At 43.4% G+C, this 25052-nt stretch overlaps 1 protein-coding gene across 1 annotated transcript in view; it reads left to right on the forward strand.

Moving 5' to 3' along the window:
* LOC118388332 (contactin-3-like) overlaps positions 1-25052 on the forward strand; it is a 75781-nt gene that overhangs the window by 8853 nt on the left and 41876 nt on the right. Inside the window, exons 2-5 of the mRNA XM_035777276.2 lie at positions 7264-7399; positions 9501-9636; positions 22034-22209; positions 24468-24566. Of these exons, the coding sequence (XP_035633169.1) occupies positions 7264-7399; positions 9501-9636; positions 22034-22209; positions 24468-24566 (547 nt within the window). The remainder of the gene's footprint in view (positions 1-7263; positions 7400-9500; positions 9637-22033; positions 22210-24467; positions 24567-25052) is intronic.

The raw sequence follows: 25052 nt of genomic DNA on the forward strand, positions 1-25052 counted from the left end.
TCAGCGTGGCGGATGTATTGTTACCCACCCTTACGGCCCATCAGGATGGGTGCGGCCCATCGGAAAGTCCAGGATCCAGTTGCAGACAAAGGTGTTTAGTCCCAGGGTCCTTATCTTATTGATGATCTTTGAGGGCACTATGGTGTTGAACGCTGAGATGTAGTCTGAATAGCATTCTCACATAGGTATTCCTTTTGTCCAGGTGGGAAAGGGCAGTGTGGAGTGCAATAGAGACTGCATCATCTATGGATCTGTTGGGGTGGTATGCAAATTGGAGTGGGTCTAGTGTTTCTGGGATGATGGTGTTGATGTGAGCCATAACCAGCCCTTCAAAGCACTTCATGGCTACAGACGTGAGTGCTACGGGTCGTTAGTCATTTAGGCAGGTTACTTTAGTGTTCTTGGGCACAGGCACTATTGTGGTCTACTTAAAACATGTTGGTATTACAGACTCGGACAGGGAGAGTTTGAAAATATCAGTGAAGACACTTGCTAGTTGGCCTGCGCATGCTCGCAGTACACGTCCTGGTAATCCGTCTAGCCCTGCGGCCTTGTGAGTGTTGACCTGTCTAAAGGTCTTACTCACATCGGCTGCGGAGAGCGTGATCACACAGCCTTCCGGTACAGCTGGTGTTCTCATGCATGTTTCAGTGTTATTTGCCTCGAAGCGAACATAGAAGTAGTTTAGCTTGTCTGGTAGGCTAGTGTCACTGGGCAGCTCTCAGCTGTGCTTCCCTTTGTAGTCTGTAAAGGTTTGCAGGCCCTGCCACATCAGACCAGCGTCAGAGCCGGTGTAGTACGACTTGATGTTAGTCCTGTATTGATGCTCAGTTCAGACTTTGTGAGCATGGCATAGGCTCAATGGAAAAACTTCTCTCCAGCTTCTGACTGTGAAACCAGGTTTAAAAGCTTTTGAAAGGGAATATTGAAAACCTTAGTAAGTAACCCAATGCAAAAAATAATCAATTAATTTAGGAGTAATTTCATGTAATATATGTATCATGTATCATTTCAATGGATTATGAGGTAATGGAATAAATATCCACAAACTCAGGACTCACACATTTAATTTAATTGGGCTAAGATTTCTGTCATGCGACCTTCATCAGAGCAGGGATGGATTATAAGTTAAAATGACAAGCAAGGGGCTTCCGGTATTGCGCAGAGCTGATCAGTCGTATCTTTTTCAGCTCCGCTACAAATTTGAAATACATCCTGATATAAGTTCACCCTTAAGCTTAATGTACCAGGAAAGGCAGTGATAGTTTATTAGCTTCGAAAACCCACAATGCCGACAAAGAAAAGTCATACCAAAAAGGCAGACTTAATAAGTGAAAGTTTAAAGTCTGAGGACGAAGGCGTCGTGCTAGCTTCATGTGCTAGAGGTGGAAGCAGGACTGAGGCGACAAACATGTGCAGTGCCGTTAGCTCCAAAGATATCTTCAAGGCCATCAAAGATATGCAGAATTCTCTATCAAATTCGAAAATGTACTGTCTGCAGTGGACGACGTTACTCACCTGTGTGTGGATCTGTTGAGCACCTTATACGGAGTGTCACTGGGAGGGGGAGGTCTGTTAGAGACTGAGGTAAGATGGTTAATCACACGTTCGTGCTTGATTGTTAGGCATGTGTTTTTGTACATTGACGTGCTAAAAAGCATCCTATGTGTTTTTGTTTATGGTGGTAACAGAGGTCTATTGGTATATTAGGCTGATCCAATGTGCTCTTATGGGGTAATGTTCTATTTCATGTGTACCTGGTAAAGTCGATGACTCATAGTGTTAAGGTTCATTTTACATCCTGGAACTGAATGGGATTAAATAAAATCGGCAAAATAAAACAGGTAATAAGTAGATCAAAACAACTTCAGGCGAAGATCGTATTTTTGCAAGAATCACATCTATTATCTGGCGACATTCCTAAGATATGCCTGGGTGGCCTGGGCAAATCATTGCAGCCTCACTTAGTTCCCATGTAAGGGGAGTTATTATTCTTATCCATAAGTCCATTCCATATCAGATATTGCAAACAATTTGTGATCCCGCCGGCAGATATGTTATTATTATTATGTACCTTGCTGTCCGAGCAGTTCACGAAGATCACTCTGTTCCCAACGAAGATGTCTCTGAATTCTTTAATGATTTGTTTTTAAACCTTTCCACACTTCCAGGTAATTATATTGTTGCAGGAGACTTTAATTGCACTTTGGATCCTGTTAAAGATCGCACCTCAGGTTCGAACTACTCCCACATTACGCTTTATGATGGATTTAAACTTAACAGCGATTTGGTGAGAAATGAAACCAGATGATGTGGAATACTCCTGTTACTCTAGCACTCACCAGACCTATTCCTGAATCGATAATTGTTTGATCTCAGCAGCATTATGCTCTACAATTGAAAATTGCTTCAACGATAGCATTATTATATTTTCTAATTTAGTAGGTGACCCACCTAAACGGCGCTTCCCACCTAAATGGCTGCAAGATACAATTTTTACAGAATACATTGGACAGCAAATTGACGTATACTTTTCAATTTAATACAACAGACTTAAACTTGTACTAGATGGGAAGCCTCTAAAGGTTTCATAAGGGTGTCAAATTATACATTTCACCAACTCCAAGTCAAAAAATACTTGTCAAAAAAGGAAATGACCTGAAACCGAAATTAAAACTCTGGAGAGAGAAATTTCCTCACCAGTTCCACAGGTGCACACAAGAAGTTGCTCTTGTTCAGGGCTCAATATAACATAATTTCTATGGGTAGAGCTGCAGCAAGCTTATTGAGACTAAACCAATTTTATTATGACCAGGGTGAAAAAGCTGGGAAGCTGTTGGCCTGGCGAATCAAACAGCACTAAACCGAGAGAGCAATCAATTCAATTCAGGATGCAGGGGGAGCAGTGACGGTAGACCCTTGGCAGATAATACCTTTAAATCCTTTTATGAAAAATGATATGCATCAGAGTATCCTCCTGAAACTGATACCCAGGCTAGCTTTTTTAGATAGATTGGAGTTTCCCAACATTTCTGATGAATCTAAGGATATTTTTAATGCTGAGCTGACTGTGTCGGAAATTTCCAATGCAATTGATAGTATGAGGGTGGGAAGGGCATCTGGCCCATACATCTACAAGAGATTTAAAAACAAACTGTGCACTCTCCTCCTGGATATGTTTTAGGAATCTTATGAACATGGTCTCCTGCACCCTTTTTTGAGAGGAGCTCTGATCAATCTGCTCCTAAAACTTGGAAAGCTTCATACTCTGTCAATCACCACATCCTCATCAGCAGACTCAACAGCCTTGGTTTCTCAAATGATTGCCTCGCATGGTTCACCAACTGCTTCTCTGATAGAGTTCAATGTGTCGAATCGGACAGCCTGTTGTCCGGGCCTCTGGCAGTCTCTATGGGGGTGCCACAGGGTTCAATTCTTGGGCCGACACTCTTCTCTATACACATCAATCATGTCGCTCTTGCTGCCAGTGAGTCTCTGATCCACCTCCACGCAAACGACACCATTCTTTATACTTCTGGCCCCTCTTTGGACACTGTGTTAACTAACATCCAGACGAGTTTTAATGCCATACAACTCTCCTTCCGTGGCCTCCAACTGCTCTTAAATGCAAGTAAAACTAATGGATGCTCTTCAACCGATCGTTGCCCGCACCTGCCTGCCCGCCCATCCAGCCTCACATTTTAGTCCTATCTGGTGAAACCACAGTTTCCCTCCTGGGAGAGCTGATCCAGGTTTCCAACTATGGGCCAGCAAGTGTTTATTAATCTGCCCATCGTGTCAGATTTCAAAAAGGCTTTACAGTGAAAGCACACCATATAATTATGTTAGTTCAGAGCCTAGTCACGAAAACACATACAGCCATTTTCCAGCCAAAGAGAGGAGTCACAAAAAACAGAAATTGAGAAAATGAATCAATAACCTTTGATCTTCATCAGATGGCACTCAGGACTTACATGTATGTTTTGTTCAATAAAGTTCATATTTATATCCAAAAATCTCAGTTTACATTGGCGCATTATGGTCGAAAACATCCGGCGGATTTTCAAAGAGCCACATCAATTTACAGAAATACTCATCATAAACTTTGATAAAAGATACAAGTATTATGCACAGAATTATAGATATACTTCTCCTTAACCGCTGTGTTTGATTTAAAAAAATCTTCATCAGAATGCACTACCAGGCATCCCAGTTCCACAATAGATTTTTGTTTTGATCGATAACATTCATCATTTATGTCCAAATACCTCCTTTTTGTTAGCGCACTTAGTAAACAAGTCCAGGCGAAAGTTCAGACGACAAGTTCAAAAAGTTATATTACAGTTCATAGAAACATGTCAAACAATGTATAGAATCAATCTTTAGGATGTTTTTAACATAAATCTTCGATAATGTTCCAACTGGAGAGTTCCTTTGTCTTTAGAAATGCAATGGAATGCAGGTCACTCTAACGGGTGCGCGCATGATCAGCTCATGGTTGAAACAGCTCTCATTCGCTCCCACTTCACAGTAGAAGCCTCAAACAATGTTCTAAAGACTGTTGACATCTAGTGGATGACTGTATATTCGATAGGCAATGAGTTGAAAAACTACAAACCTCAGATTTCCCACTTCCTGGTTGGATTTTTCTCAGGTTTTCACCTGCCATATGAGTTCTGTTATACTCACAGACATCATTCAAACAGTTTTAGAAACTTCAGCCGGTTTCCTGTCCAATGCTACTTATAATTTGCATATATTAGCTTCTGGGCCTGAGTAGCAGAAAGTTTATTCTGGGCACGCTTTGCATCCGAACGTGAAAATGCTGCCCCTATCCCAAACAGGTTTTAAGGAAAGTTTGAGACCTGTATAAAGACGGTATTTTTATGTCACTTGAAGTACTCATAACAAAGTATGACATTCCTAGAAAACATTTTTTTAAATATTTACAGCAAAGGAGCTTCCTCACAGCTGCCCAAATCCAAAACCTAACATAACCCCTTCTGTCCACTTTAGAAAATACGATCTCAACCCATGGAATGGTAAGGGTAGAATGTCAGCTCTACACAATATGCTCAACCAAATCCTCTGCGCACACACCAAACTTTTGAAAGGAAGATATTTGGAAGGACATAGACTTGGACGAATAGAGTAGTATACATGTATGTACTAAGGCTCAGACACAAACTGTGAATGCTCGGCTAAAACTATTGCAGTACAATTGGTGGTTGTGAACATATGTAACCCCTGCTAAAGTTAAATAATCAGTCTAAAGGGACTGTTTCATTGTCTGTGGGACTGTGAGAAAATCCAAGATTTTTAGAAGGATGTATCACATATGATATCCCAAATAGTGTCAGTAAAATTGCCTCTCCGTCCCAAAGTGTTTATCCTGGGGTTGTACCCAATCAGTCATCATCTAAAGGATCAAGTTCAAACACTTATAGATATGTGCTTGTTGCAAGCAAAACGCTTGATAGCTCTTGCCTGGAGAAGTGTGAACAGGCCTAGCATTGCCCAATGGCTTAGGGAAATGTATTGCCTAACTATGGAAAAGATAACATATACGGTTAAAGGTAAACAAGACACTTTTGAAGAGATTTGGGGGCCATTTTTGGATTTTGTTGAGCAGAGCGATGTGTGTGAAATATTGGCTAATGAAGGGAACTCTGGGTAGTGTACTATTCCTTCCAAGAGTTCAGTTTGTGCACAGAGGATTCAGTTGAGCCAGACTCTAGCATATTGTATAGAGCTGAACGTATCATTACAATAGGTTGAGATCGTATTTTTGTAAAGTGGACAGAAGGTGTTCTGTTAGGTTTTGTTTTTTTGCATGTGGGGTGGTGGTGAGAGATATCCGATTTGGCTTGTGGCGCTGTGTTTCATCTGAAATTTGTCCCAATTATGTCCTATCCTATTGGATCAGACCACTGTAAAACGTGATTTTGGTGGTTTCATGCTTCTGTAAACACTTTTGTTTTGTCTTAGTTGTTTCATCATTTATTTATTGACATTTTTTTGTATCTGTTAACTTTTGGTGTGGTTTTGCTATCATTTTTTCCATGTAATATCTCTGCTTATATATGTCTTGTTAAATAAAAATCTATAAACGTATTGTTCAATTAAAAAAAAAATATATATATATATCCCACCTCTGCAAAAATGGGATGCATATTGAGAGAATAAACTTTTTTTCTGCTAGTCAAAGGAGATACAGAAGACCGGTAGTGTTTTGAAAGGAACATTTATCTATAGTATTTATTCACAAATGCGTAAGTTTATCTCATTGTATGCTGTACAGTATGTGCCACATATTAGGCTATATGTTAGTATCTGGTGTCTGCCAGTTTCTATTAATCGGCGGAGGAAAGTCAATTTTGAGGTCAATCATTTCCAACCCCCTCTTTCCTGTGATGTTTAGCAGATTTGTGCTTGTTGCTCAGATTCACAAGAAATCCACTGAGATGGTTTAGTCATGAAAAAACAAGCCCACTTAGCAATTATTTGTGTCACTATTCCATTACTTTGTCCAAGATAAACAGTAGTTCCATAGAATAGGTACTGTTTTTTTAAGCTTTGATTCATTGCAGCTAAATCATATCCACACTTTTTCCAAGTTTGATACATATTATCTTCCATAGAGTTTGTCTAGACCAGGTATTATGGAGAACATTTTAAAGTGTCACATATTTTTATTGATTTCTTTTATTTGACTTTTTATTTAACTAGGCAAGTCAGTTAAGAACAAATTCTAATTTAGAATGACGGCCTAGGAACAGTGGGTTCAGAGGCAGAACGGCAGATTTGTACCTAGTCAGCTCGGGGGTTTGAAATTGCAACCTTCCGGTTATTAGTCTAACGCTCTAACCAGTAGGCTGCCCTGCCGCCCCATGATGGCTGGCTATGTATCCATCTGGTATTGAAAAGTGATGCGTGCCTATTTGCTTTTTTTTATACATATTTCTTACTTACCCTCAATTTGTCAACACTTGTATTTTACAGTACATGTAGTCATCAAAGGGCATAGAGTATAATTAATAATGTAATTAATCAACCATTGCATACAGTAATGTTGTAATGTGCATGTGTTGTCCTTAGTGAGTGGATTTAATTTACTTCAAGTCTTCTAAAAACTATTGAAGAATAAAGAACATGAATAGTGCAACTTTTGCAATACTGGAATCATGTTCTGTTGTTGAATGCTTGTCATATTTGGCTCAAAATGTCTTATTTTAATTATTTCTATAATTACTTTCCCCTTAGATTAAGATTCTCGTAATCAAGGGAGAACATTCCATTCACAAGCAATTGGATGAGAGTCGTATTTGCCCTTGGCAACTGAAGATGATGTTACTATGGAAACGACTTCTGCTGCTATCAATCATTGGTTGCCTTGCCGGTAAGACGTTCTACTACACATTTTATTCAGGAAGAGGTATTTACAGTTATCATTCTACAAGTTCCTAATCCTGTATGATTTTCCATCAGTGGAATGATTCATGTTTATATTAACGTTGTTACTTGCAAAATGTAAGTAGGCCTTATTGCTCATTTTGTTACAAATGAGAAACTGTTATACATTTTTGGCAGGTTTACTGCAATACCGCTCATTGGGGCACTGTTTGAAGTTGACAGTATGACACTGATGTGTGTGCCCTATGTTGTCTATTTGGTCTCATATGGAAATGTAAGAGATCTCATGCTTATGGTGTTGCCTACATCATCTTAAAGTGCTATATGCATTCTCCGTATTCGGCTTGACAGCGTGCTATGAACTAAAAGGAACCATTCTATGCACTGACTACACAATTCTACAGATTCTGTATTGCATTACTTTGGATGGCAGGCAGATTCCAAGCCTAGTATTTGCAACCAACCATGTTATATTTTATACAGACAAGGTTAAATTGATTAAAATGCAGTTTTTCATTTACGCTAGGCTACTTCCCCTGTTGCCCTTCAGCCATCTCTTGGGCAGCCTACTGCATTTGCACCTCCAGGGACATCTGGGATTCCATTCCTATTCCTGTGTATGAGATAGCAGAGATCCTTATCAGAATCCTTGGGATGGAACTACGCCTGTATTTCATCCCAAACCACTTGCCACACTGACCCTGTGGTCAACTGGGATTGGGATGAAAATCTCTCTCTTTCTCTCTTTCTCTTTCTCGAAAACAGCCCTATCTGGTGTAACAAACACAAAGACAGGAACAATCACCCACAAAACCCAACACCAAACAGGCTACCTAAATATGGTTCCCAATCAGAGACATTGACTAACACCTGCCTCTGATTGAGAACCATATCAGGCCCAAACACAGAAACAGACCAACAAGACATCCAACATAGACTGCCCACTCAGATCACACCCTGACCAAACAAAACATAGAACATACAAAGCAAACTATGGTCAGGGTGTGACAGTTTTGACATAGCTTATAGCTAATTCACAGCTATTTCTCAAAGGAAGGTGGTGTAGACTAAATCAGCATAGCTAATATAACCATCAAACTTAGCATGTGACTTTAATATCTATGACCTCAGTCAAATGGTTCCTGGGGAAGGCAACACTGCAAGCACTGGGGTTGTATGTGAAAAAGTCCAGAGGATATTCAGATCAATCAACCTCACTAGGTATTACATGTCTAAATCATGTTGAAACCGTTCCTTACTTTTGAAAATGTAAGAGCCGCTGCACACTGGGATTCCAATGTTCTTCAATAAGTATACTGTCCTATAGGAGAGATTGATGCAGCAGGGTTTGGAGACATCGAAATCGGATGGCCAAAAAGTTGAAAGTGTTGAGTTATTGATGGGCCACTTTTGATGGACTGCACTCTTCCGAATGATGCAGCATTACAACATTGAATGTGTTAGGCTTTAAGGGTCTCAACAATCAACACAAGTATCCGAAACATAAGGTCTTAGATTACAAATAAAAACGTCCAACATATTTTGAGGTTTGCACAGTGATGTAACACTAACAAAGCGGGAGAGATCTGTTGCTTATCATAAATCGTCTTGCTTCCAAATGGATTCACACGGCTGCAAGCATGTGACTGACGTTTCAACGGCACATAAAGTCTCCATGGTTTTTGCACTGCTCAGATGCTTTTTTTGTGGTGCCAACATTGAATTAGTTCTGCCAACAAGGTTTTTCATGGATGAACTATTAGAATCATCAGGGTTAGTAGCATACTATTTCATAAAATAATGGTTTCCTTATCTCTCGTCAAAATCAAATATTTTAATGGCCCCGTCGCTCTTGTACAGTGTCTTACCATCTTGTAATCAAAAACATGGTTTTCAAATGTGTCATCAATTTTTGTCACCTCTGTTGGTGAGTGCTGGCGTGTCAGGATCTGCAAGTTTTCACCTCTACCTGTTTGTTCAGACTAATTTGTTATCCTTAGATGTTAGATGACTGAAATGTCACACATTGACGAAAGCCAATTGTTTAACGCCTGAGTATCACAGCCTGTGTTTCTTATGTTCTCCAGCTCATGCACAAGATGTCCTGTTCCAAGGGCCAAGATGGAGAACAGAGCCCAGTGACCTCATTCTCCCCAACAACTCCCCTGACCAGGAAGCCACCATTACATGTGAGGCAGAGGGGAAACCCTCCCCACAATACAGGTAATGGATTCCATCTATTTACATTATAATTCCACAAGTCAGTGTGGAACTGACATTAGCATTCATTTAACATGAAGAACATAACATCCAAGCCAGACAGTTAACCAGACAGAGAAAATGATTCATAGGGCATGCTCATTCCAAAACCCACAGAAACTTTAAAATAACGAACGCGTTTAGCTATGATTTAGAAGGGAAGTCGCCAACCATTAGCTTATAACTACTTCAGATATGTGAGTGTAGTTATCTTTATTACAGATTTCATTTAGGTTGCTCTTGGATTGAAGCTAATGTGCGCTGCACTGAAATCATTAGTAATGTAGGGAGATTTCAATGACTAGATTCTCTAATATCCCTCCGGTTATTCCCCGGTGGTGAGTGTGCCTGTAAATGGCAACCCGCACTGGTTTTGTGGTAGATTGTGTTTCGTAGCTTGGTCAGCATCATGTAAATGCACAGCAAGCAGTTGAGAGAGGCAATAACCTTGTGAGTGACATTCCCTTCTTAAATGCTTACATTTCCTCTAATGCGTCTGTGCTGAAAACATGGTCTTAGAGCAGCAGCAGGGGTTATCATTATACTTGTTGTGCAAGCTGAGCGATCCATGGATGAGCTGAACCATTACAACTTGAACTGTTTGAAAAATAAATTGAGTGGATGCGTTCCCACCATCAAGCTAAACAATTGTGACTTTTAGTACTGCTCTGACTATTCAGGCTTAAGTGTTTCTGCACAGGTACAAGCATATATTGTGGTTATGAATATGTTGTTAAATTATGCCATAGTCAACTGTGACACATGAAGTGGAATAGCTCTTGCATGCTGTGAGTAAAAGACTCGACTAGATGTTTAAGTGCAGCTCAAAAGTTTCCTGCATTAGTAAAGTAACATCGATATGTTATCGCTGGTTTAATATTGGATGGATAAAACATTAGTCATCATAAGAAATAAAACATATTATGATTGTTTTTTATGCAGGCTAATAACTTACTCCAAGTGTGTCTAAATGAGCTATTTCACATGATTAATGTCAGTTCTGAAATCCAATCCAAGACAAATGAAAGACAGTCCACGCTTTCATTGTGAACATAGACAGAACCCAAGTCAATCAATTGAAAAGCAGGACTTCAAGCCCACATTTTACGTAAGCTATTTGTCATAAAACAAAATGAATACAGAGCACAGGTCTTAGAATAGAAGTGAGTCACTTTATTAATAATGAAGCAAACCCCCAAGCCTGCATCGTTTAGACCTTGGACTCACTGCAAGAGAAGGGATCATTTGTGGCTTTATTTGGTTTGCACCAGAGTGTATGTTTGACACTGACTGTTCTTGACTTGTGTCCCCCCCGGCAAAGAAAGGAATTTTGTCTTGATGATTAAAAGCAAAACAATAATGTTTAGCGATAGGCCTACGTTTCATAACACAAAATACTCAAGACCTCAAATACCCCCAATGAACTGCCCTAGCTGTCCCTCAGAGCTGCAAATGGACAAGCTTTGACCTCCATGATTCTGCAGGAACGTATCAACTAATATAACTCAGTTTCTTGTCAAATAATACTGGAATCACAAGATTGATATTTTGTCTGTTTTTTTTTTTAATTTCCCAATTCATTTTTTTACCATTAAAGTGATGCTCTTTAGTACAGTCTTTATTTTGTATATTTCATTACCAGTCTCACCCCGCCCAACCCCACAACGTCACACGACACCACTCTACCCCACACGTCAATCCACACCACACCACACGTCACTCCACACCACACCACATCACTCTACACCACCCCACACGTCACTCCACACCACCCCACACGTCACTCCACACCACACCACCCCACACGTCACTCCACACCACCCCACACGTCACTCCACACCACCCCACACATCACTCCACACCACACCACCCCACACGTCACTCCACACCACCCCACACGTCACTCCACACCACACCACACGTCACTCCACACCACACCACCCCACGTCACTCCACACCACCCCACATGTCACTCCACACCACCCCACATGTCACTCCACCCAATATGTCACTCCACCCAACATGTCACTTCACACCACCCCACATGTCATACCACCCAACATGTCACTTCACACCACCCCACATGGCATACCACCCAACATGTTACTTCACACCACCCCACATGTCATACCACTCCAACCCACATCACTCCACTCCACCCCTCATGTCACACAACTCCACTCCACCTCACCCAACATGTCACACCACACCACGTCACTCCACCCCACATGTCACTCCACACAAACTCACCCCACATGTCACTCCACACAACCCCACCCCACACAACCCCACCCCACATGTCACTCCACACAACCCCAGCCCACATTTCACTCCACACAACCCCACCCCACATGTCACTCCACACAACCCCACCCCACACAACCCCACCCCACATGTCACTCCACACAACCCACCCCAGACAACCCCACCCCACATGTCACTCCACACAACTCCCCCACACAACCCCACCCCACATGTCACTCCACACAACCCCACCCCACACCACACCACCCCACATGTCATACCACCCAACATGTCACTTCACACCACCCCACATGTCATACCACCCAACATGTCACTTCACTCCACCCCTCATGTCACACAACTCCACTCCACCCCACCCAACATGTCACACCACACCACGTCACTCCACCCCACATGTCACACCACACCACACGTCACTCCACACCACACCACATCACTCCACACCACCCCACACGTCACTCCACACCACCCCACACGTCACTCCACACCACACCATCCCACACGTCACTCCACACCACCCCACACATCACTCCACACCACACCACCCCACACGTCACTCCACACCACCCCACACGTCACTCCACACCACACCACACGTCACTCCACACCACACCACCCCACGTCACTCCAAACCACCCCACATGTCACTCCACCCAATATGTCACTCCACCCAACATGTCACTTCACACCACCCCACATGTCATACCACCCAACATGTCACTTCACTCCACCCCACATGGCATACCACCCAACATGTTACTTCACACCACCCAACATGTCATACCACTCCAACCCACATCACTCCACTCCACCCCTCATGTCACACAACTCCACTCCACCTCACCCAACATGTACTCCACACAACCCCACCCCACATGTCACTCCACACAACCCCAGCCCACATTTCACTCCACACAACCCCACCCCACATGTCACTCCACACAACCCACCCCAGACAACCCCACCCCACATGTCACTCCACACAACCCCACCCCACATGTCACTCCACACAACTCCCCCCACACAACCCCACCCCACATGTCACTCCACACAACCCCACCCTACACAACCCCACCCCACATGTCACTCCACACAACTCCCCCCCACACCACACCACACCACATGTCACTCCACACAACTCCCCCCCACACAACCCCACCCCACATGTCACTCCACACAACCCCACCCCACACCACACCACCCCACATGTCATACCACCCAACATGTCACTTCACACCACCCCACATGTCATACCACCCAACATGTCACTTCACACCACCCCACATGTCATACCACCCAACATGTCACTTCACACCACCCCACATGTCATACCACCCAACATGTCACTTCACACCACCCCACATGTCATACCACCCAACATGTCACTTCACACCACCCCACATGTCATACCACCCAACATGTCACTTCACACCACCCCACATGTCATACCACCCAACATGTCACTTCACTCCACCCCTCATGTCACACAACTCCACTCCACCCCACCCAACATGTCACACCACACCACGTCACTCCACCCCACATGTCACTCCACCCCACATGTCACTCCACCCCACATGTCACTCCACCCCACATGTCACTCCACACAACCCCACCCCACACAACCCCACCCCACATGTCACTCCACACAACCCCACCCCACACAACCCCACCCCACATGTCACTCCACACAACCCCACCCCACATGTCACTCCACACAACCCCACCCCACATGTCACTCCACACAACCCCACCCCACATGTAACCCCACTCCACATGTCACTCTACCCAACCCCACATGTCACTCCACTCCACATGTCACTCCACTCCACATGTCACTCCACTCCACATGTCACTCCACTCCACATGTCACTCTACCCAACCCCACATGTCACTCCACTCCACATGTCACTCCACTCCACATGTCACTCCACTCCACATGTCACTCCACTCCACATGTCACTTCACTCCACTCCACATGTCACTCCACTCCACCCCACATGTAACCCCACTCCACATGTCACTCTACCCAACCCCACATGTCACTCCACCCAACCCCACACTTCACTCCACCCCACTCCATTCCACATGCAACTCCACTCCACTCCACATGTAACTCCACTCCACACCTCATGTCACTCCACCCCACTCTACATGTCACTCCACCCCACCCCACATGTCACTCTACCCAACCCCAAATGTCACTCCACCCAACCCAACCCCACACTTCACTCCACCCCACTCCATTCCACATGCAACTCCACTCCACTCCACGTGTAACTCCACTTCACACCTCATGTCACTCCACCCAACCTCACATTTCACTCCACACCACCCCACATATCACACAAAACCACATGCCACTCTATTCCACCCACATGTCACTCCACTCCGCCCCACATGTCTCTCCACTCCACCCAACATGTCACTCCACACCACCCAACATGTCACTCCACCCAACATGTCACTCCACACCACCCTACATAGTGAAGGGAAACACAGTGAAGGGAAATCTTAATGCTACAGCATACAATGACATTCTAGATGATTCTGTGCTTCCAATTTGTGGCAACAGTTTGGGGAAGTCCCTTTCCTGTTTAAGCATGACAATACCCCCATGCACAAAGCAAGGTCCATACAGAAATGGTTTGTCAAGATCGGTGTGGAAGAACTTGACTGGCCTGCACAGAGCCCTGACCTCAACCCCATCAAACACCTTTGGGATGAATTGGAACACCGACTGCGAGCATGGCCTAATCGCCCAACATCAGTGCCCAACCTCACTTATGCGAATAATGGAAGCAAGTCTCTGCAGCCATGTTCCAACATCAATTGGAAAGCCTTCCCAGAAGAGTCAAGGCTGTTATAGAAGCGCAGGGGGGAACCATCTCCACATTAATGCCCATGATTTTGGAATGACATGTTAGACGAGCAGGTGTCTAGTTCACATACTTTCGGTCATGTAGTGTATGTGTGTGTGAGTGTGCTTGTGAGTGTGTGGGCCTACTTTTGCCTGTGTGTGTGGCCTCAGGGGAAACCAGGTGAGGTCTGCAGCTGGAGACAGCCCTGAGCGTGGCTTCATTCCCTGCCAGTATTTGATGAAGAGGCCTCATGCAACATTGATGTAAACCTTAAGGTCAACCAGAGTTCATCAAATCAAATGTTATTAGTCACATGCGCTGAATACAACCGGCATAGACCTTACAGTGAAATGCTTACTTACGGGCCTCGAATCAACAATGCAGTTTTAAAAATACGGATAAGAATTAGAAATAAAAGTCATTAAAGAGCAGCAGTAAAATAACAATAGCGAGACTATATATGAGGGGTACCGGTACAGAGTCAATGTGCGGGGGCACCGGTTAGTTGAGGTATGATGTACATGTAGGTAGAGTTATTAAAGTGTCTATGCACAGATGACAACAACAGAGAGTACCAGCGGTGTAAAAGAGGGGGAGAGGGAGAGGGTGGCAGGGCAATGCAAATAGTCTGGGTAACCATTCGATTAGAGGTTCAGGAGTCTGACAGGAGTCTGACAGGAGTCTGACCATTTGTAGGGCCTTCCTCTGACACCGCCTGGTATAGAGGTCCTGGAAGGCAGGAAGCTTGGCCCCAGTGATGGGATGTACTGGGCCGTTTGTACTACCCTCTGTAGTGCCTCGTGGTCGGAGGCCGAGCAGTTGCCGTAACAGGCAGTGATGCAACCAGTCAGGGTGCTCTCGATGGTGCACCTGTAGAACCTTTTGAGGATCTGAGGACCCATGGAAAAATATGTTCAGTCTCCTGAGGGGGAATGGGTTTTGTCGTGCCCTTTTCACGACTGTCTTGGTGTGCTTGGACCATGTTAGTTTGTTGGTGATGTGGACACCAAGGTACTTGAAGCTCTCGACCTGCTCCACTGCAGCCCCGTCGATGAGAATGGGGGCGTGCTCAGTCCTCTTTTTCCTGTAGTCCACAATTATGTCCTTTGTCTTGATCAAGTTGAGGGAGAGGTGGTTGTCCTAGCACCACAGGGCTAGGTCTCTGATCTCTTCCCTATGGGCTGTCTCGTTGTTGTCGGTGATCAAGCCTACCACTGTTGTGTGATTGACAAATTGAATGATGGTGATGGAGTCGTGTCTGGCCGTTAAGTCATGAGTGAACAGGTAGTACAGTAAGAGACTAAGTACACACCCCTGAGGTGCCCCAGTGTTGAGGATCAGCATGACAGACGTGTTGTTGCCTACCCTTACCACCTGGGACGGCCCGTCAGGAAGTCCAGGATCCAGTTGCAGAGGGAGGTGTTAGTCCCATGGTCCTAGTCCCAGGCTTAGTGATGAGCTTTGTGGGCACTATGGTGTTGAACGCTGAGCTGTAGTCAATGAACAGCATTCTCACATAGGTGTTCCTTTTGTCAGGTGGGAAAGGGCAGTGTGGAGTGCGATTGGGATTGCGTCATCTGTGGATCTGTTGGGGCGGTATGTGAATTGGAGTGAGTCTAGGGTATCCTGGAGGATGCTGTTGATGTGAGCCATGACCAGCTTTCAAAGCACTTAATGGCTTAATGGCTACCGACATGAGTGCTACGGTCATCATTTAGGCAGGTTACCTTCGCTTTCTTGGGCACAGGGACTGTGGTGGTCTGCTTGAAACTGTAGGTACAGTGGTTCCTCCTTTAAAAGTTGTGAGCTTACGCCGGGGGACTTATAGGTCATTTGAGGTTTAGTACGGTACCCTTCATCACCACTTAATTTCTCCAGACCAGCGCAAGGGGGAGTTAGAGCACTGATTATGCTTTTGGGTCCTACTGCCGCTTGGTACGTGAAAACCTATACAGCCTGTCTGGTGACAACTAACACAGAGAAAGGAACAATCACCCACGAAAACACTCAAAATATGGCTGCCTACATATGGTTCCCAATCAGAGACAACGAGAATCACCTGACTCTGATTGAGAACCGCCTCACGCAGACTACGTCGACGCCCCACAAAACCCCAAGACAAAAAACACACCACAATAACCCATGTCACACGCTGGCCTGACCAAATATATAAAGAAAACACAAAATACTAAGACCAAGGTGTGACAGATATACTGTCGGCCTACCGTAGGTGACATGAGTCTCACTAGTGTTGAGTAATGTGCTGTTAAAAGTGGTGTAGGTTGTTGTGTCTTTGAAGACTGTTAATTTATCAAATCAGTTCTATGTAAGTATTATTAATTATTATACACACCTATGTGAGAATGCTGTTCATTGACTGCAGCTCAGCGTTCAACACCATAGTACCCTCAAAGCTCATCACCAAGCTAAGGATCCTGGGACTAAACACCTCCCTCTGCAACTGGATCCTGGACTTCCTGACAGGCCGCCCCCAGGTGGTGAGGGTAGGTAGCAACACATCTGTCACGCTGATCCTCAACACTGGAGCTCCCCAGGGGTGCGTGCTCAGTCCCCTCCTGTACTCCCTGTTCACCCACGACTGCATGGCCAGGCACGACTCCAACACCATCATTAAGTTTGCTGACGACACAACAGTGGTAGGCTTGATCACCGACAACAACGAGACAGCCTATAGGGAGGAGGTCAGAGACCTAGCCGGGTGGTTCCAGAATAACAACCTATCTCTCAATGTAACCAAGACTAAGGAGATGATTGTGGACTACAGGAAAAGGAGCCCCGAGCACGTCCCCATTCTCATCGATGGGGCTGTAGTGGAGCAGGTTGAGAGCTTCAAGTACCTTGGTGTCCATATCAACAACAAACTAGATTGGTGCAAACACACCAAGACAGTCGTGAAGAGGGCACGACAAAGCCTATTCCCCCTCAGAAAACTAAAAAGATTTGGCATGGGTCCTGAGATCTTCAAAACGTTCTACAGCTGCAACATTGAGAGCATCCTGACCGGTTGCATCACTGCCTGGTACGGCAATTGCTTGGCTTCCGACCGCAAGGAACTTCAGAGGGTAGTGCGTACGGCCCAGTACATCACTGGGGCAAAGCTGCCTGGCATCCAGGACCTCTAAACCAGGCAGTGTCAGAGGAAGGCCCTAAAGTCTAGGACAAAAAGGCTTCTCAACAGTTTTACCCAGACTATTTGCATTGTGTCCCACCACCCACCAACCCCTCTTTTTACACTTCTGGTACTCTCTGTTCATCATATTTGCACAGTCACTTTAACAATACCTACATGTACATACTACCTCAATAAGCCTGACTAACAGGTGTCTGTATATAGCTTTGCTACTCTTTTTTCAAATGTCTTTCTACTGTTGTTTTATTTCTTTATCACCTCCTCCAGCTGTACAGGCCTGTATACACACACACACACACACACACACACACACACACACACACACACACATACCTTTTTTTTTGGCACCATTGGTTAGAGCCTGTAAGTAAGCATTTCACTCTAAGGTTTACACCTGTTGTATCCGGCGCACGTGACAAATAAACTTTGATTTGATTTGAGGAAAAATATTCTTCCAGTCCGTGGTGAGTAATCCCAGTTCTGATGTCCAGAAGTTATATTTGGTCATAATAGATGGTAGCAGCAACGTTATGTACAAAATAAGTAAAAAGACAAGTTACAAACAACGCAAAAAAAATGAACATAATATCACAATTTATTACGGGCATGTAAAACGTCAGCCATCCTCTTCGGCTATAGGTTTCAGGATTTTCAGGCTGATCCTCTTGATGGGGGAGTCCATATCGGCAGACTGTGATATGGCCATTTCTTGGAGGGACTCCTTCCCCTCCAGGAGCCTCTCAAACATGATGACAACACCATCCCAATGGGTGTTACTGGACAGCTTCAATGTGCTGCTCTTATTATTCTCACTTTGCTTGATGAGGTAGATTGTAGCTATAACTTGATGACTCTTCACATACGTAACCATTTCCTTGGCTCTCTTGTAGAGTGTATTCATTCTGTCAGTGCCATGATGTCCTTGAGGAGTAGATTCAATGCATGAGCAGCACAGCCAATGGGTGTGATGTGAGGTATAACTCCTCCACTTTCGACCAAGTAGCCTTCATGTTCACAGCATTGTCATTCACCAGTGCAAATACCTTCTGGGTCCAAGGTCATTGATGACTGCCTTCAGCTCATATGCAATGTAGAGAATGATGTGTCTGTCCCTTGTGTCTGTGCTCGTGTATAATACAGGTTGCGGGGTGGAGATGATGTAGTTAGTTATTCCTTGCCAACGAACATTCGACCACCTATCAGAGATGATTTGCTTGACCTTGACCGCTATGATTTGCTTGACCTTCACTTGAACTCTGAATCTGTGAACCAGTTGCATACACAGCTTGAACAAGACATTCATCAGCATTTCTCAGACTACGTTCCTACATTGAGTAAAAACAAATCTGATTGCAGCAGGACGATGAGCTGTTGCTATCGATAAGGTGTCTGATTCATCATTTTCACCTCGAAGAGAAGTAGAGGGACTTTTGTCAGAGGTTGCTTGTTGTGAACTTACCAGAAAGCATGTAGTCCTTGGCTCAGACAGTGTAGTAGTGTGGGCTCAATAGCATCTCATTATTGTGCAAGATCTTGAGAATCTGCTGTACATGTGATGAAAGAGTTCACTGCACATGTGATGGAAGAACTCATTGTGCCTTGCAGAGGGTTGCAATTCCTTTGAATTGTGGATAGTTTAACCAAAATATGCCACAAGATCTAGAATTGCCTTATGTGTATCCCAACAAAAAAGGTTCACTGTTATAAGCTAACTTTTTTGATGAATTTAAGCAAAATACCCCAAATTCCAGGGTTTAACTTCCCATGGAAGAATTCTGGAAATTTACCAAAAAGTTTCCTACCCTTTGCAACCCTAGTCCTCATTAGTCCGGAGCTGGCAACAGGTTTGAGGGCACAGACTTCTATACAGGTCAGACTTCTATACACAGCATGCTGCTTGCAATAATCTTATACTCTCACAGTAAAAATATGTCTAATTTAATGTTTTTGCTATAGTTGAGGTTTTGCTCACAACCTCACAGGTGATGAGAACCATTTTACTGACTGTTAGAGAGATACACATCACTGCATATGATGATGATGGTGACGACTCAAATACAATATGACTATGCTAACATGGATAATTCATGTTTTGGATAGTGGATGGCAAAGGATAGTTATGTCCGCATGGGGTTTAAGTGGTGGAGTGATAATAACATCTCAGTGTGATGACTGCTTGGTAATTTGTGTGATTTCAATTATATTGGTTCAGGTTAAATAACTCCACATCTGCTGGTTTTGTAGTGAAATTACACTAGCTGCAGCACTGTGGTCTATATCCTTGTTCTTAACTCTTACTCTCATGGAATGGGTGCTCTATATGTGACAGGAGTTTCATGCTCTGTCACCTAGCCTTCACCCTCAGGGGGGTTTCATACCAGGCCTTTTCTGGTGGCTATTTAGTGGTGGCAGGTGAGGGGTCTCTCTGACAACTTGTCCCACTGTTCAGGCTTGCAGTTTAAGGTGTTGCTGCTACTGCTGCTAGATTGGGTGGCTGGCAATGTGACTGGCTGTGTCGTGCATAGACACCATCACACCCAGCAGAGGCAGAGCTCAGCCATCTGCTCCAGGGGTGTCTGATCTGCTCAGCCTGCCTACTGTCCTCTCCCATTAACTTCAGATATTCTGGGGTGGCTGCGAATATAATTAGCCACCAGACCACCTCCCCCTCTCCCCCTCTCCACTTTATTATAAATCAAATCAAATCTTATTGGTCACATACACATATTTAGTAGATGTTATTGAAGGTGTAGCAAAATGCTTGGGTTCCTAGCTCCAACAGTGCAGTAGTATCAATTTACAACAATACACACAAATCTAAAAGTAAAAGAATGGAATTAAGAAATATATAAATATTAGGACGAGATTACACGTGAGATCCTCCTTCTATAGACTGTATACCTATGGTAACATGATGTATCATACTGTATCAACAGAGCAGTTTGGAACATGTAGAAACAAGCATTTTTTTTTAAAGCAATTGAGATTCAATAAGTCATCAAACTCCCTAGTTTTTTGCATTCATATTTGTGCGCCCACGAAACATAGGCTTCATCACACACTGTAACTTCAAACATTTTGAAAATAATTTTGGTATCTGGAATGATGACAAAATATGTCTGATTAAGTGAAAACCACACTGTGATAGATGAATAATGCAGTCAACAACATGAAAGACAGCTATATCTTTTGTAGTCTGTCAGGCGGGAGTCTGGGGAGAGTCATGGCTGGTTTTAAGGCTGTGTGAAGAATCATTTTCTCTGCTCGTTAGTTTACAGAAAAGGGGGAAAACAATATAGATTTTTTTGCTCATCATTGGAATTGTCATTTCACTGTACCAGAATGGCATTGTTCAAGCTAGCTGGCTCAAAGTCTCATCCTAATCATTCACAATTACTTGCTTTCTTAAGTGGAAAATAATCCATACTTGTCATGCCGCTCAGCTTCGTTCATTTTCCTTTTTCGTTTTTAGGTTTCTGTCTCACTTTGGAAAAACAAAAATTAGTTTTCCTATTTGTAAATTGTTTATTGCAGCAAATCATTAGTACTAAACCATCCAAAACATTTTATATTTTACTTTATTTGACCTCACTCAGTGTATATCCCTGTATTTATCTTAGCTGGTGATTGGTGTTTTTGGACAACTTGAAAATATTATTTGTTTTGAGCTATGACTCAAAACAAAGAATATATTTTACATAATTTTATATCATAATTATTTTATATCATTAATGTGAGATGTGAAGTACATTTTTCCCATAATTCAATTATGTACAATAGAAACAATTAGGCCAGTCTTTGAAATGCCAAGGCAGCTAGCTAGGCTAACCCAATACACTATGAAAAATCTCATGCTAAAAACACCAACAATTACAGGGTGATTATATCCAATATCTTTCATTTGATTCAATTGTCTTTATCATGAGGGAATCATAAAGATTCAAACTAATGTTTTGATATTTCCTATCTCGTGGTGTTCACAGAATAATGGTCACCTGCACCCATCAAATCGATTGATATGATACATGTTTGTGTGTGTGCATCTCCAGAGGCCCGACTGCTGATTGTGTTTGCGTCTTTCCAGATGGTCACTTAACGGAACACTCATTGATCTGGGGAGTGACTACCGGCGTCACATGTCTGGAGGCAACCTGATCATTAACAGTCTGGACAGGGACCAAGACACAGGGATATACCAGTGCACTGCCTTCAACACATGGGGGATCATCCTCAGCTGCCGAGCCACTCTACAATTTGCATGTAAGTGATTGGGCTATTTTTAACACATCTGTGTGTTTCTGTGTGAGTATTGTTGCTGTGGCCTTAGCATTCTGATTTCTTTTTTGGTGTTCTTCAAGTATATCTTTTTAAGGGTTAATTGAATGAAATGTCAGATGCAACAAAATGGGTAAGGCAGCTTCTGACTCCATTGATTCTCATTTGTCGCTGTGTTTCCAGGTTTGACAGCATCTGAGCTCACTCGTTATTGACTGATACTTTGCAAATCTATGCCAGCGTCTGCGTTCTGGACTTGAAAGGAAAACAACACAAATAAAGCTTAAGACTTTGCAAACCAGACACAATCATTTATATGAATATGAAGCTTTGGCATGATTCTCTACCATATAGAGAGCCAACAGACAGACAGTGTAGAGACACCTCTCCCCTCTCACTGATCATGCCGTCTCACTATTGATCATGTCCTAGAGATAGAGAGCCTTTCCTTCCCCTTAAGAGATTGACTGCCTTTACCCTCATGGGCTGGATAATGAATCTCACTTGTGGGTCCTAGGTGAGGAGGGAAGCTGCTTGATATTTATTGTCTAGTAGGGGAATGCACAGAGGAGGTATTGGCAATACATGAAGGTTGCTGCATAGGCTGCTAGCTTTTCCTTGTAATGAAGAAGCTGCCATAGACAATAATAATATAATATATGCCATTTAGCAGACGCTTTTATCCAAAGTGACTTACAGTCATGTGTGCATACATTCTACGTATGGGTGGTCCCGGGAATCGAACCCACTACCCTGGCGTTACAAGCGCCATGCTCTACCAACTGTGCTACAGAAGGACCACGGGATGGCTTGCTTCCTCCATTTCCTGTCTCCACCATTCAACCGTCATTTTGACGATGTGTTTCTTTTTTTGTGATGTGTTATGGCCATCAACTTCATCCTATTTACATTGAATTTTTGAACAACTGTAACACAACTGGATACGTTGGATAAGATACCTATCTATATATATTTTTCTGGATTCCCTCCCGACACATTCTTGTTGGCTCTCAGAGTTGGAGTCTGTGCAGAGGAGACATATTAGCCTAGAGGAAGCACTCATTCTACTACAGACAGGGTAGAGCCAGCCTGCAGAGTGCTGCATTTTAGCACCAGTCCCTGCTGTGACTTTCTGTGTGAGGAGAATAGGAGGGCCTCCTCTCCCTACCTTAACTGATTACTACATTTCAGTACCAACCCCCACTGTTAGAAATTAATATTACCGTCATGATCAGCTGCAGCTGTGTGATTATGCTTTCCAACCAGCCTGCACCACCTGTCTGTAGATAGCCTAGCTAGCCTACCTCCTCCTGCTTTAGAATCAGCACCTTGGCTGAGAGTTCTAATTCTCCACTGCTCTGTTGGAAGATGGCCACCCACCGCGTGGCCTGGACAGAATCCTGCTATGACTTGGCCGTGTTGGATTTCACCACGGTCATCAGAGACTGGCTCATTAATCTTCCCTTCGCTCTCCCACTCCCCTCTATAATCCTTCTCTTTTCCCAATTTGTCTTAACGGTCACATTGACTTTCTTTTGTTTGTGTTCGGGGCCTGACTGCAGGGCTGCCAGCCCAAGGGTGCGGAGTCATTAGGCACAGGGGTACAGTGGTTTGCCCATCACTCACTGAAACAGTAACGTTTCATCATCCCAGGTACAAGCTCAGTCTGTCAGCTTTTTCCCCTTTCATTTGCAGGGATGAATGCCGCCCAGAGTATCAATGGGGAAGCTAAGTGCAAGATTACACTGCATTTAATAATGATGTTGGTTATTGCTCTTGGCACTGAATCCTGTTTTTCGTCATGTGCTCTGTGTTTTGTTAAGTTCTTCCAAGTTTCCTCCTCTCTCTATTATCCCTTTGCAAGTTAATCTCCTGCTGCTATCATAACCACGGTGTGTTGTGAGGTATACATCACATACTCAAGTCCATCAATAATGTTCAATGTTACAGTTGCCTTTCAAAGTATTGTATAGCATTGGGTGTGTTCTAAAGCAATCAATCACTGTACCTGTGAATGGTTTCCTGCACCACATGGATTTTAGAGCTTTGAAGAAACCAATATAATGAATGGATGCATGTATTGGTGAAACTCAAACCACAGTGGGAAACACATTGGCTGATACTGATTGAGTTGTCAGCTGTATTTAGGCATACTCATGTTAGTGCTTACTGTCCATTATGCTTTATTATGCATATTCATCCATTCTGTAGTAACACTAAAGCTTGATTTTTGTGTTGATTAGACCTAGATAACTTCAAGACCCAAACTGCACGGAGTGCTGTGAATGTCCGAGAGAGCCAAGGAGTGGTTTTGCTATGTGGACCACCCATGCATTCTGGAGGTATGTTTTTTCCTTATCAGAGATATCTATGAATAACTGGAAAGGTACCGCTCTTCTGTATCCCATTAAAATCTTTGATTAAGTATTATATACAGAAGTTATTCGGGGGGTTCACAATATGTTTATTCATAACACCGTATTTGTTAGCCCTCAAAGCAATCATTCCAGCTAGCAACCTCAAATGAAACTTATTGCACACAGATGTCTGCAGAATAAAGCCGTGCGTGATTGGCCTCTGTTTGTTTTTCATTCTGAACTATTTCCTTCAATTAGAGACAAATCTGGGGGCAAATGAAAAGATGTTCCTCAAATTGGAGGCTTAACCTGATCCTTAGGCAATACGTTCCCAGCAAAGTGATTTTAAAACCTGGATCACATAATCAATTGTAACTTATCCCAACTCAAATGGAATGTAGAATTCAAAGTGATTTTTCAAACTCATTTATTCTATACCCTAGAGGAAAAACAAACAAAAAAACTTTCTGG

Source organism: Oncorhynchus keta, chromosome 10 (assembly GCF_023373465.1).
Source record: "Oncorhynchus keta strain PuntledgeMale-10-30-2019 chromosome 10, Oket_V2, whole genome shotgun sequence".
Classification (NCBI taxonomy): Eukaryota; Metazoa; Chordata; class Actinopteri; order Salmoniformes; family Salmonidae; genus Oncorhynchus; species Oncorhynchus keta.